Genomic DNA, 14,398 nt, shown 5'->3' with positions numbered 1-14,398 from the left:
GCACCAGTCCAATCTACTGATAATGAGAACTGCATCAACACCCGCTCTTCCTCCCTCTTTCCTTTCCTCTCAGTGTCTTCCTCCTCGCACCAGCTACATCATCCGTCCTTGTGTCTCCAAGTCACACAAACACACACCGCCGTGCGTGCACGCCGGGTTAAGTCATTCATCTCTCCCTCCGTCATCTGTCTTATGATTCTCCTCCCCTCTTCTTTTCTTTCTCCCTCCCTTTATCCCTCTTTTCTCTCCCTCCTCCTCCTCCTCTGAGCTAAGCTGAGCAGTCAGTGGTGGGACTGAGGCAGAGGAGGGAGGATAGAGCAGCTATAGAGACAAAAACAGATCATTATACAGCAAATGAGCAAGAGGCCACTGAATGAATAGCAAGGAAGGGATTACAAAGCACAGGACTAAAAGAGGAGAGGACACCAACTGAGGAGTCTCTCTCTCCCTCCCTCCTCACTCTCTACCCTTCCTGTCACCCTCCCAGTTCTCTCTGAGGCTCCCAGACGATTTCAGTGAAAGATGGCATGAGCACGCTGTCACCCATCCTCCTCGAATGGATTTTTTTCTTCCTTTTCTCTGCTCCTCTTTTTGTCTCTCTGTTCGTTTTTTCCATTCCCCGCTAGTCTTTGCTCCCAAAGCGACACGAGAGCTGTAAAGGAGACTGACCCTCCTCACACCGAAGCGACCCGGTAGGAGAGCGGGAGGCAGTCTGATGACTTACACCTACTCTTTGACCCTGCCGAGCAAAGCCTGACTCTCCCCTGGCGGCCCCCTCCCTGCAGCCCAACTGTTCAGTTCAGTGGAAAAGTGACTGGAAATCATGTTTGGATTAAAGACTCCACACTTCTACATCCCAGGTAAGGTTTCATTCACCTCCTAATTTCACATTTCTGGAAGCAGCTCAGTGTCAGTGTCTCCGTTAAACTGATATCGCTTTCAATTAAATCCTCCTTTCAGCTCATAATTACTGACTTGAGTGTTGTCACTTTAAGAAGTTAGCCTGTGCTTCTGAACGTGTCATGCTTCATAATGCTGTTGGTAACACATCTCTTGTTGATCAATTAAGAAGAGGAAGAACACACACATACACACAAACCTGACAGATATTTTTTGTTTCAGCTACAAAAGCATTGTGTGTCTGTTCTGGGATATGCTCATATTTTTTTCTTCTACTCCTCTGAAAACGTTAAAACACATAAAAAAGACTTTGTACCTGGAAACCAAAGGTTGATTTAGGTTTGTCACGTGTGCTTGACCTGAAATGGTTTTTGGGGTCCTAGTTTATTCTTCAAAAAGCTTTAACTTCCTGAATGGTGACTTTCTTAAGACTTTTATGTAACTATGTGAAATCTACAGCTACGTACACACAGGACGTGATCCGTTCAGCGCTTTGTTGAACGCGAGTACAGCCCATGGTGTTCACACTCGACAAGCAGGGAGGGGCTTCTTCTTCTTATTATTCTTTTTCTGCTGTTTACTTGCGCATGTGCGCCACCTACAGGTGGAAGAGGCTTGGTGCAATACTTCAAATCTTTTTTCCATTTCTATTCCGATGGATAAAAGACTTGGTGTCACTTATACATCACTACCAAATCCAAGTCTCTGATTGGTCAAAAGTGTGACCTAGTTTAACTTGCAATAAACGTTTAGTGGTTTTGTAGGTAGAGCCTGAGAACTCTCATAAAACCTCACATAAAAAATGCAGATTTCTGCATGTTTACATAGAGTTTTTATTGGAAGTGGCTGCTTGATCACGTGTTGCTGAGGGCGGCGTGAACGTAGCTTCACAGTCAATGTGGAGCTGTTGTGAGGTTACTTTAAAAAGGTCAAAGGTTGAACACCTGAAATAGTTGGAGGGAGAATTGGAGGTTAGTTTAAAGACGAAGTATAAGATGATAAGCTGAGAGAGGAGATGAAAAGTGTGTAAACTTGGGGGTGTATTCACACTGGAAAAGTCCTTCAGTCTGGACCGAGTCCACTTAATTTGGTCCGGATCGAGTCCTGAAGATTGTGTTCGGTCTGTATTCAGACTGCAGATTTCTGTTCTGGACTAACGTCTGTATACAAAACCATGTGACTAAAGATCTTTTCAGCCATTGGCCAGGAATTTCGAGTGCGGGGCAAAGCAACATGAGACCGAACAACTTCTATGCTTTGCAATCCCTGTCGGGATAGTTCAAACTTTGACTGACCAATTTTTAGCGTCTGTATCAACGTCAGGTTCAAGACTTTTTATTGCTGCATTGGTACGGTGGAGGCATGCTGAAAGTCAGTTGCTGAGAAGTCGACAGCTAGAAGGTGTGAGAAGAAATGTGTATCACGTGAAAAGTTGTTTTGATGAACCTGCATTCATCCAACCACATTTCAATGAGTTGCTGTTGCATCATTGCTCCACATTTGTCCGCGGCTCTCTGCTTACGTCATGTATTGAAAGGCTACGGTAGCCAATATGGTTCAGTTGTTCCACTCCGAGCATAGAGCCTATTCAGAGGAAACTGGGCTCACTGCGATTAAAGACCACCTCGAAAGATGAGCAGTTCCAGAGTCCGCTTGAGTGCATTCAGACTGAAAAGTTGTCCTGGATCATCGGGGAAACGAACTCTAGTTCATTTTAAGCGAACCAAAAGTGTCCAGTCTGAATACTCCCTTAGATTCTGGGCATCTAAAAGGAGCTTTGTGCAGAATTGAGTGTGTAAGGTTTTAAGACAGCCTTCCTCCTGGGTTCTGACCTCTTTGCTGACTTTATCATGTTGGAGTCAATCACTAAACAAACCTGCAAGACTTAAGAGGGGGGTCTTCCATTTTCATCGTTCATTCTTTTGTGTTGTTTGTCCTTTTTAAATTAAATGTGATGCTTTATTGTTGTGTATCTTTTTCTGCGTGTGTGTGTTTGTATTTCACAAAAAGAGAAAAATTCTTCAGGAAATGACCCCCCCCCCCTTCTTCTCCTCCACCCCCCTTTCTTGCTTTTATCCCTCTCTTTCAGTTTGCCAGGTTAGTGTGTGGGAGAGCCAGTGCATGTGTGTAAATATCCTTTTTTATGTAGCTGACACCTTTGTGTGTGTGTGTGTGCACCTGTTTCAGGTGTGTGTGTTCAGTGTGAGTGTGTGTGCCCCTCATCACTCACACATTTGAAGATGCCCCAGCCCCCCTCCTGGTCCTAACCGCTGTTGCTGTGGTGACTGTGTCAGCCACACACTCGCTCCTCAATGATCATTTGACAGCGTTCAGGGGTGAGGAGGACAGGATGTGTGTGTGTGTGTGTGTGTGAGCAGTGTGAAGTGGTTGCTGTGTGATTAGTCAAGAAAGTGAAAGAAGTGCAGCAAATTGAATATGAGTGAGAAATTAAAATGAAAGGAACAATGAAAAAAAATCAAGCTGATGTTACATAGAATCTGAACAACATTAAACTAGTGTTAGTGTGTCTGCCACGTTAAAGCATCACTAACCAAAGAACGCCACGGTCTTATTGGATGATGTTAGGAGACAGGCTTGAAAAAGCATTTTACTGCACTAATTCGTCACACAATGACTTAAAAACCCACACTGATCTTGTGAGCCGTTTTAAAAGCGTTCACAGTGGTCTTTTAATTATGATTATGCCTTTTTTTTATTTATTTTTTATTTTTTTTACAAAAAACTGCATACATTTCCAGTTTTCTAGGACATAGTTTCTGCAGAGCGGAAGTAGTTCATTAGAATTCACCTTTAACTTGTGGGCGGGACTTTTAGCCTGAAGAGAAACCCTGCCCCCTTCCATTTGCTGTTGCTGAGAACTCATTTTCTTTGCCATATATACTGTTTTCCAAATAATATTTTTTCTTCTGCTCCTGATTCACAATGATTTTAAGAAAAAAATACTCAGAAATTCAATTTTTAGCTTACTTTTGTTTATATATGTCCTTCAGCATCAGAAAAATACCACAATAACATGTTAAAAATATAATTTTTATCAGAGTGGGTCTTTAAAATAATTATAATCAATAAAATCTATCTATCTATCTATCTATCTATCTATCTATCTATCTATCTATCTATCTATCTATCTATCTATCTATCTATCTATCTATCTATTTGTAATTTTTCTTTTTTTTCCCACAATGCTTTGATGTACTTTGCACCCAGTGCATCTTCACAGAGTCATCAACCTAATGCGTCCATAAAGAATGAACTCTGTCACTCTGTGACATTTGCATTCGTGCCATCCCCTCGGCGCCATCTTTTGTGCGCGCACACATTACTGTTGTAAGTCAACAGGGTGAGAGACCCGGACTGTTGAGGTGCGCATTAGCCTGCCATATTTATTGGCCGCTGTGGTGTTTTCAGGGGGCAGGGCAGCTCTGTTCGACTTGACCTCGGCATCGATTTCCATGATATGTGTTTGGACTACAAGGACACCCCAGCTGTTGATTTATGGCAGATGTCAGTTGAACGCACACAAAGTGTTGCTCACATCCTCCTCAGCAGGCCTCCGGGCTCATTGTGCTGCGAGTCTGGTGGATATTTTGCACATCAGTGGCGAATAAACACCAGCCGCTTAGACTGCAGGACAAAATGACTTCAAGGCTCAGAGAGTGTCTGACATTATGAAGAAAGTGGGGCTGAGCATAACAGTTCCCTCTGAGTGATAAAGACCCACTCCAAGGAAAATTGTGTTTTTGATTATTTTACTATGTTCTTGTAGCATTTTTCTCATAATGGATGACATGTATAAAGAAAATGAAGCTTAACATTGTATCTCTGAGTATTCCCTTATTCAAATCACTTCTGGAGGAGATGAAAACATTGTGGTTTTTACATAGAAACTACCAACGGCAAGCCACAAGCTCCCTGCTCGGCTCCATTCTGATGCATCACCAGATCCATTAACATCTTTGTTTTCCTCGTCTGAGCTGTCATCTGGCTCAAAACAGGCCTGGGTATGTCAAAACATCTGGATGGCTCCAATATTGCTCGCTTTTGCTTTTCGTTGCACCAGTAATGTTGGGTTGGGACTGTAAGCTAGTGGGAGAGAATGTAAACAACGGGATTACAGGAAATGAGCACATGCTTACTCTGTACCAATAGTCCCACCCACAACTCAGAGGTGAATTTCTGAAGCTGCCCTGCAGAAACTATGTCCTAGTAAACAGCAGAGGTTGTTTGATTTAGGCAAAACATGACATAATCCTCATTAAAAGACTACTTGGATAATATACATTAAAAGATGATTGTAGTGTGTAGTTAGACACACTGGGCATGTGAGGTGCATTCAAGGACACACTCAACTTGCATTCTCGTATGCATATTTAGCCCATGGTGTTCACACTGGACAAGCAAGGAAGGACTTCTTTCTGTTTTTCTACTGTTTACAAGCTCATGTATCTACACTTGAAAGAGGTTTGGTGCAAAATTTCAAAGCAACGCAAATTTAGTGAATCTTGCTCCGGGCTTTTGCTTTCAGTAAAACTGCACTCACTTATGAGAGAGAGTCCATGATTGGTCAAAGTTTGACCTGGTTTAAGCAGGTTCAATAGTTGCACGTGAGGCCAAAAATAGTCGTAAAAACGTACATAGCTATACGTGAATGCAAGAGATATGAACTTAACACCCGTTGCTGAGTGGGGTGTAAACAGATTTTTAGCAACATTAAAGAAATCCCGCTCACTTTCTGCTGTAAAATGTTATTTTGCAATAGACAGAGTGTGATGACAGCCTGGTGGAAGACCACTTAACCTGATTCCCTCTTTGCTTTCTCTTTTTTCGGTGGCTTCCCTGTCAGTTCACTCGTGTGTTTTGAAGACGCCAGGTAGCCCCGTGTGTGCTCTTATGGGTCCAGAATCCAGGCTCTCCTCTAGTGAATATAATTTAAATAGGACACGATTTGTTGCGTGTGCTCAGTGTGAGGATCAGTGGGTGGAGAAGCTGCTGGCGAGCACCCCCGTCTGTGCGTTTGGCCATAATTCTTTCCTGCATGCATATGTGTTCTGACGCTGGAGGGTGAAATGGGTGCTGGCTCCAAAGAAGCTGCTCTTGTGTTGTTAATTGTGTGTATGTGCGGACTTGTGTTTTTTTTTTTTTTTTTGCTCACGAGTGTGTGCCAATGAAGGCAGGGTTGCGATGCTCCACCCCAAGGGCACTGTTATTAATGAGATGAATAAAAGACCATGACAACAGCTTGATAACACGCAGCAGATAGCAACCACACACAAACATCATGTGGGAGCCGGATGACTTTCTCTTGCCAAAGCAAAAGTAGATGGAACGAAACGGAAGTGAAAACCTCAATAATCTCTTATTGATGTGCTCTAACCACCAGAGACTGTAAGAAAAAAAAATCAACCCCAGGAATGAAGACAAAATGAAAGAAAGAAATAAAACCGAGTGTTTTGTAGCATCAAAACAAACAGGCGAGCAAGAAAGCGAACTAATTGGTAAAAGAGCTGGTGTCACTAATGAGCTCTTAATTAACAGAAGATTCTCTCAAAGCACGCGTGAGCCAGCAACACACATGCTCTCACTGTCCGCTCTGTGATGTCTACGTAGGAACAAACAGCAAAACGTCAGATCTCATCCGTGCAAACACACACATGCGTGCACACACATATGTGAGGCCTATCTGCTCAGTGAGCTGGGGAGATTGGGATAAATGCCAGCAGATTTTGACCTGAGGTGATAACAACAACTCCTGGTAGCTCTGCCACACACGCACAGTGTTGTTCAGTGTGTGTGAGTGTGCTCAGAGTAAAATTGTTAAAGGCAGCTTGGTATATGATAAGGAACAGATGGTGCATGGATTAGCAAAATGGAAATATGGAAGCAAAAACTTGCCTTCATTAATATCCTATGGTGGTAACTGACAGAGTAGTGCACAAAAGCAAACATACAAGCGAGAGCTGAATAGTCTTCTGCTTTTGCTGGTCATGCACCATCTGCATGTTCATGAACCATGCCAAAACATAATTGATTGAACGTGCCGCTGTGTGTGTGCATGTGTGTGGAGTCAGTGTTTGTGTGCATGTGAGATTAAACACAGATTATAGCTGCTTTGAAACAGTTAAAAGCCCTTACATTCAGGCATGGGAGCTGCATGAAACATGCCTCCTTTTGTGAGTTTTTACACAAAAACCCAACACTAGTCGGCTCCAGTCGCACACAAGTGTGGGATTTGTGATGTCGCCTCACCAAAGAGCCTGTTGATTACCCTTGGGCATGGCTCCGCTTGCTTCCAGGTCGCACCATGTTGGCAAATAGAGAAGCAAGCTCACATATGTAGAGTTCTACCCAGCAGTTCAAAATAACAAAGAAAACCTACAGAGAGATCCTGGCAATTTAACACAGTTCAAGTCAGAAGACACACGGGAGAAGGAAAAAGCTTTGAAACTAGCCCTAATTTATGAGGGGCCTTTTGGGACATCATCATTTTCAGTCATGCACACACCACCAAAGGCATGCGCAGCCTGATGTCTTTCTCTGAGGTCAACCGAAGGGTCAGAGTGTCATTTAGTGCCTGCTAGGCTTCTAATAGAATGCGTCCTTGAAGTTATATTTAAGTTATTTTGGGGACAAATGTTTTTGTGTTTTGGAAAACTAAAACAAGTGATTCCAGACACACATAAGAAATAAATATTTGATTTGAATTATTGGTTTACAGGATTTTATGCATTAATTGTTGGCACACATATTTATCAAACTCATTTCAGAAATAAAGAAATGCATTTTTTTTAAAAACAAAATAACTGTAAATACTCATAAACATAAAGATTTTTGCAGTAATACATCTGATTAGGTCACTTTAGAATAGTTAAACATAGTGATTGTTGACTAAAGTCAAGTAAAGTTTGATTTACTTATTCGGCTATTTTCTCTGAGTTGACACTGTATGTAAATTTGTGAAAAAAAATTAGCCATAGTTTAAATTCCTCCTTAAAGCTGGTTTGAAAATTAAAGAAACTGGAGTCATCATCTATGCTTCATGTAACCACAAGAGGGTCTTGTGATACAAGAAAGTCAGTACCCATTTACTGCTATGTAACACTTGTGTAATCAGTGCAGTGGGGGGTTATTTTTGAAGACCTTCTCCAATAAAAATCATGTTTTTGGTATTTTTTACTTCTTTTTTTTTGCATTTTTCTTATAATGGAGGACATTTACCTATAAAAGAATTTAACTGCATTTCAAAATATTTTTCTAAATCTACTATTGCAAGATTGAGTGCACTAAATTCCCCAAAACTCTCTGTGAAAAACTACTGTGGATCAATACTCACTACATTAGTGAATATCGACCACAATGCATTGCAGTTGAAGAATTTTGGCCAAAAAATAAAAAAATAAAACAAGCTAAAATGTAATTTTTTAACAAACCATCCACATTTTCATCATCAGAGTACAGCAGAGTCACAAATAGGCGTCGTGGACAAAATAAAGTAAAGCGAAATAAAGTAATGAGTAACGTGTCCGGAGGCCCTGCGACAGACTGGCGACCTGTCCAGGGTGTACCCCGCCTTCGCCCATCAGTAGCCGGGATAGGCTCCGGCTTCCCCGCGACCCCGAAAGGGACAAAGCGGTCAAGAAAATGGATGGATGGATGGATGGTAACGTGTCCGGATTGCTTTCATATAACATAGCCCCCTTATAATGATTTTTACCAAGTATATATGTTTAAAATTACATTTAAGAACAACTGAAGACAGTTTTATTGGCTGAGGTTGGGGAACCCCCATCTTCATCCTCACCTCTTAAATTTACTATCACTTCTCCCCTCACAACTGCGGTCATTACAGTTTAAATTTTGCGCATGAATAAAACCCTGTAATCTGTCACATATGCTTTCACGTTGTGGCGCACACATTCAGCCTCTCGCCTCCTGCGTGCACAAAACCAACAACACAACAAGAGCACGGTTACAGGGGTGTGTTTGTTCGCTTGCCATCTCTCCCCACCTTTGACTGTATTTACATAATCTGCATAATGATGGCGACTTTAATTGCTCACGCCCAGGTAAGGGATCATGTGGTTAAGTGGGAGATCATAATTATGTAAATAATTGGCCTGACCATGGCAAGCTGCTGCTCCCTGCCACCCATCTGGAGAGAGAAAAGAAGGAAGAAACGAGGAAGGAGACAGGAAGGAAGAGATGGTGAAAAAGAGAAGTAGAGGGGAAAATGCTCAGCGTCATCACCACTGATTGAAAACTTCAGAAAAGCGGGTGAATAGAAATTGTGTTGAGACTGTTTTGTCGGTACTAATTTCTCCATTACTTCAAGTGTGAAGGAATTAATCTGACAACAATCTGTCCCCCTGTGATACATCAGATCCTGCAAGATGTCTTTATTTTCAGAGATTATAGAAATGCAGCTGCGCGGTGACACACGCATGCCCACCAGGGCGCGCACACGCCTGCTACTGTATCCGTTGCACAGATGGTAAAGGCAGCAGCGCCTTCACACAGACAAAGGGAAGGTAATTCTCTCTGCAGGACATAAACAGAGCTGGAGCTGGAAAAGAGCAGCACACATCAACACTCCCTTTTCCTGCTTCCTCGTCACAGCCTTAGGCCAACAAACATCACAGGGGTAAACTGACAGTGTGTGTGTGTGTGAGGGTGTGCACACTACTAAAACAAGCTTGAGGAGAAGAGATGGGGTACATGAGAGGAGGGGGACAAAACGATGGAGAGACAAAATGAAAAACAGAGGGAGAGAGCAGGGAGGGAGGAGGTAATAAACAGGATTAGTGCTTATCTTTACTGCACAGTGCACGTGTGTGTGTGTGCGTGCATGTGCTTTAAGTGTGGGTTTGTGTGCGTTTAACCTGAGGACAGAGTGACTGACTACAACATTACCTTTGCCAGCGTGTCTCCATCCCCAGGTATCTCCTCTCTGAGGACTCCCTTTGCTTTGTGTACACCTAGTACACACTGTACTTCTTGTGTGCATGTACAGCATATTTAAATACTCTATATGTGTTTGTGTGTTCATTAAAGCTACAATTCCTCTGAAAATGTACTTTTAGGAGTGGGATTGTGCACGTTGCAATGATCGTTTTGCATGGACTTGCACTGTTTTGCATGGCGATCGCTTTTTTTATGTGCACGTCTGTGCAGCTGGCTTCAGATAAAGACTATTCTGATCGTTAGGCTTTCTTAGAAGTGCAAAATGACTATGAAGAGTTGATAAAAGTGAATGTTTAGTCTAATCTAGAGTAGTAGAGTGTCCTGTCTTGCTTGTCCAGTCATGTGGTACTATTATGTGTGACAGTGTTTCTGCTTGTAATCTCCTACCTGACCACAGCTAACCGGCTGCTGCTGCACGTCACTTTAGCAGGACGAGGAAGGAGGAATACATTTAAATAATCAGTGGTTTGGGCTCATGGCCGATGCTTCGCCGCTTTTGTAAATGAGCATCTGTGTGTTTGTATCTGTGGGCATGTGTTTATGTGCATCTGCTTTCAAAGACATCTGTGGACGTCTTGGTGGTTTGTTCTTGCAGCAGCATCCCCAGCATTGTTCCCCGCTTTCACAGGAGATGAATTAGCGGTGCATGCGCTCGTGTGTTTGTGTGCGCCTGCATACAAATGTGCGTATGTTTGTGATGGATAGAGGGCTTTATAAGAGAGGAATAGGCTAATGACCAGGTCTCCAGAGGCAATAAGATTCCTGAAGCTATTAAGGCTGGAGTTCATAATGGCCTCTGCGCTTGGCCTCTTTTACACGCTGCTTAATGGGGGATCCTACACTCACCTCGCCAAGTGCAACCCACCCGGAGAAAACAAACCACACGCGAGCTCTGACCTCCGCTCCTGCACTCACACAGACACAAGCAGGCAGCACATTTTCCATCAAGAGGTTTCTCTCTCGTGCACCTGCGGTTCACAACACAAGCATGTGCACATTTTACACTTTATCTCGCTCATTCCTGCTGCACACACACAGGTACACACCCTGCGTAGGTCACAAAGGATGGGGGTGAGACACCCACCTCAGAGAAAACTGAAAGTGTCTGCCTGCAGTGCACCGCCAAACCATAAATCATGTCAGTCTATACCAGTCTCTGCAGACGCACACATCTACTCCACGGACACACACACATGCTCACTTCTTCTTTCCCTTGTGTGGGTCTGACAACAAGAGAGGAGGGATTTGGGGATTATAATAGAGCCCCACTTCTTTCTTTTCTTTTTCTCTTTAAGTACTTGTTGTTTTTCATAGAAAGGAAACTAAAAATGCGGGCTGTTAGTCTGCGTGCTCAAATGTTTTTAGCTGAATGGATCACAAGAAGCAGCTCTAGAGACAGTCTTCTCATTGAGGAAAACATCAAGGCTATTTGGTGCCACTGTGAGCCTGGCATCTTAGGAAAATGGAAGACGAGAAGAAATGGTGGGAGGGGCATGGGGGCCAGTGAGATGGACAAGGTAAAATCTGTACTCTGAAGCGCAAATTGATGCAAAACAGCTGGTAAATACCTGCAAAGAGGAGCAGCTGCTTCCGAGACTGGGAGAGAGGGATGGGGAGATGAAAGGATGAACGTTCAAGAAAGACACAGACGGAGGGACCCATGGGAGATGTTGAAATATTAGACTAAATGAAGCTGGCTGAGGGAGTTTTTAGCGCGTGATGACAGATGAAAAGCGGTGAACATGGTTGTGGCTTGATTCCTCATAAAGTCAGTGTGAAACTATGAGGGAAAAATCATTGAAAATGTAATTAACTCAATCTGACATGAGGCTTTTGTGCAGTTAGAATGCTTCAGCACTGCTTTTAAAATGTTAGATCTTTTAATTGGTTTTGACTAAACATCACTTAAGACAATATCTATATTTTGTTTGACAGGACTTGTTTTTTTTTATCTTTTTTAAGGTTCAGATCAAGTAATGTTCTTTTTTAAAAAATCATCTCTAATATTAAAACTAATAATGTTGACGGCTTGATTGAAAGTGCCATCATCCAACTCTGATCATTTTTAGGAGTTTGAGTTGAAGAGCTCTTATGAATTGTAATTGGAGAGCTTCAACTCTCGTTGAGGAAGATACCAACTGCCATGCTCATCATTAACCAACAATGGTGAATTTAACTTGTTTTTTTCCGCGATCATTCAACATTAAATTAGAATGAGGTTGTATTTCGTCTTTGAGCTTTAGTAATTATGTTTAGCCTTGTTTCTTTCATCATGAAGGTGGCGAGGCTTGAGCAAGAACCTCTAACCCAATCAGAGCCTCCGGAGCCACATGTGGCTCTTTGACTCCTTCATTGCAGCACTCTGGTTAAAAATAAATAATTTCAAACCAGTAAAGTGAAAAATAGTGAGTAAAGTAACAAAAAAAAGTAAAATAAACTTTATTCAAACAGTTAAGGACCATACATTTCTTTGTGAGTCTCCTGACTACACTACCCATAATGCTCCAACAATCGAGAGGTCAGGCTTTGTAGTTAGACAAAGGTGGACTAAAACTTCTTAACAGATTGAGTGCCATGTACTACAGGAAATTAGAAAATTATAAAAATATGATAGAAAGGTTAACTAATTAGATCTGATTAAATTTTAGTTTGTTAGATTTACAAAGTTATTGCTGAGATGCACCACAAATGGTAAAATAAACTGATTTTATCACTGCTGACATTACACCACATTTGTTGCATTGAGACGATCCTACATGGTACAGGACGTCTTATTTTGAAAGGAAGTCACGTGAACCTATTTCAAAAAGTGAAAACTATTTCCTTTTTTGAAAAAAGGCTATTTTCTCTTTATGTTTATATTTTAATTATGCAAAAATAGTTCACATATCAGAATAGTAAGAATAAAAGAGATGCAAATCAGCATTTTTTTTTCTAAAGGGTGAAGGAAGGGTAAAGTATTGACTCCTACTGGTTTGTGGGTAGTGAGAAATCGACCCAAATGACCCTGAAGGTTGCAGACCTCTGCTCTAACCTAAGCGGAGAACCTCCCAAAATGGCTGATCTAGTCGGTTCATCTTAGGTTAAAGCTGGAATTTGGTTTATTAGAATATTATTCCACAATCATGAGTTTATTCATTAATATTTTTCCCAAAAGTTTTCGCTGGTTGATTCAATGTCCAGGCTTCAGAATAGTCTGAAACCTTATGTGTTAAGGAGTTCCATTTATGTTTTTGTGTCCACCATGGACCATAGACAGCAACCTTTTTGGCACAAATTGAACTCCATAATTAATAACATGTCATCTTGTTTTAGTTCTATAAAAGTTGTTCTATTTGTTCACTCACATGTTTATATTTGCTTTGAGTAATATAGGTATATTGTTAAATTAAATATGATTTGACAATCATTTTCCATTTTTAGTGATGTGCAAAATAAAGGACGTTACTCCTCACTGTGACTTGTTGCACAGTTATTTATTTTGTGTAAATTAAACAAAGCCAAAGTATAAATGACTTCTGACGTTGTTAATGGTGACAGTAGACGAGCATTAGCTGTGGCAGCAACTTAATATTATTGCTAATGAGAGAAACATGCCTGTTGGTGGTTGTGTGGAGCAGAGTAACAGCAGGAGGGGGGTGACTTCAGCAGATCTGATTGTCTCCGGTGGACAGTAAACATGTCCAGGCTGTGAGGAGGTATCTGCAGTCTGGGGCCACATTTTCCTCCCCACCATCCCTCCATCTCTCCAGGGAGCATCAGGGAAGCAGGTGCTCCCCTCCTCCTCCTCCTCCTCTTCATCCCCTCCCCATTTCTCCCTCACAGAGGATAGTTAATGAGTTGTCCTTCTCATTCATTCTCGCATCCTCAAACGCGCGCGCGCGTGTCGCGTTGTCACCAGAAGTCCGTTTGCAGCTGCGCGCACACACACGTCGTTCTCAGTGGAGGATGCGCGGAAGTGCTCTCGTGAAGCGGTGAGTTCTGCGTTCTCTGACATTTCACCTCAAATGTCTTTGTTTATGCTCACGTGAACACAAGTTTTCTCCGTGTTTATGCTACGGTTAAACCATATTGTGGCTAGTTTTTTGGTAGTTTCGCTTCAATGTTTGTGTTCTTTTTGTTGGTGGCTCGTGTGTACTTTTTTTAAATGACTTGTGTTGGACGATTCGTTTCGAAAGCGGCTATGTATAGACGCTTTACAGAACTGTGAAATTATTAAAGTATAAGGTCTGATTTGCTGATCAAAGCGATTCAGTTTGACATTGTGAAGGTAGCAGGAATGTGCCTACGTCACTTCCGCCTTTAAAAATAAAGCATTAATAAGTTTTTTTAACCTTTTATGACTAAATTTGTAAAAATTAAAAGTAGAAATTAGACACATTTAGGGTAAACCACCTCTTAACAAATGCAATACTTCTTATGTCAACTAAATTTATGATAAATATGATTATTTGTGCTTTTATCGTGAAGGTGTAGTGCATATTTCCGGTTTGCAGTAGTAAAATGTCGGGGATTTGAC

At 41.8% G+C, this 14,398-nt stretch overlaps 1 protein-coding gene across 3 annotated transcripts in view; it reads left to right on the top strand.

Moving 5' to 3' along the window:
• The first annotated feature begins 324 nt into the window (after positions 1 to 324).
• Positions 325 to 14,398, top strand: part of LOC112152726 (genetic suppressor element 1) — a 44,060-nt gene continuing 29,986 nt past the window's right edge. Inside the window, exon 1 of one of the 3 annotated variants that reach the window (XM_036212458.1) lies at positions 325 to 860. In XM_036212458.1, the coding sequence (XP_036068351.1) occupies positions 824 to 860 (37 nt within the window). In that variant the 5' untranslated portion in view covers positions 325 to 823. Of the gene's footprint in view, positions 861 to 13,793; positions 13,854 to 14,398 lie in introns of those variants that run through there. The other 2 variants (XM_024282486.2, XM_036212460.1) reach the window with 2 other exon arrangements.

This window comes from Oryzias melastigma, linkage group LG6, assembly GCF_002922805.2.
Source record: "Oryzias melastigma strain HK-1 linkage group LG6, ASM292280v2, whole genome shotgun sequence".
Classification (NCBI taxonomy): Eukaryota; Metazoa; Chordata; class Actinopteri; order Beloniformes; family Adrianichthyidae; genus Oryzias; species Oryzias melastigma.
This window is presented reverse-complemented; position numbering and strand designations above follow the sequence as displayed.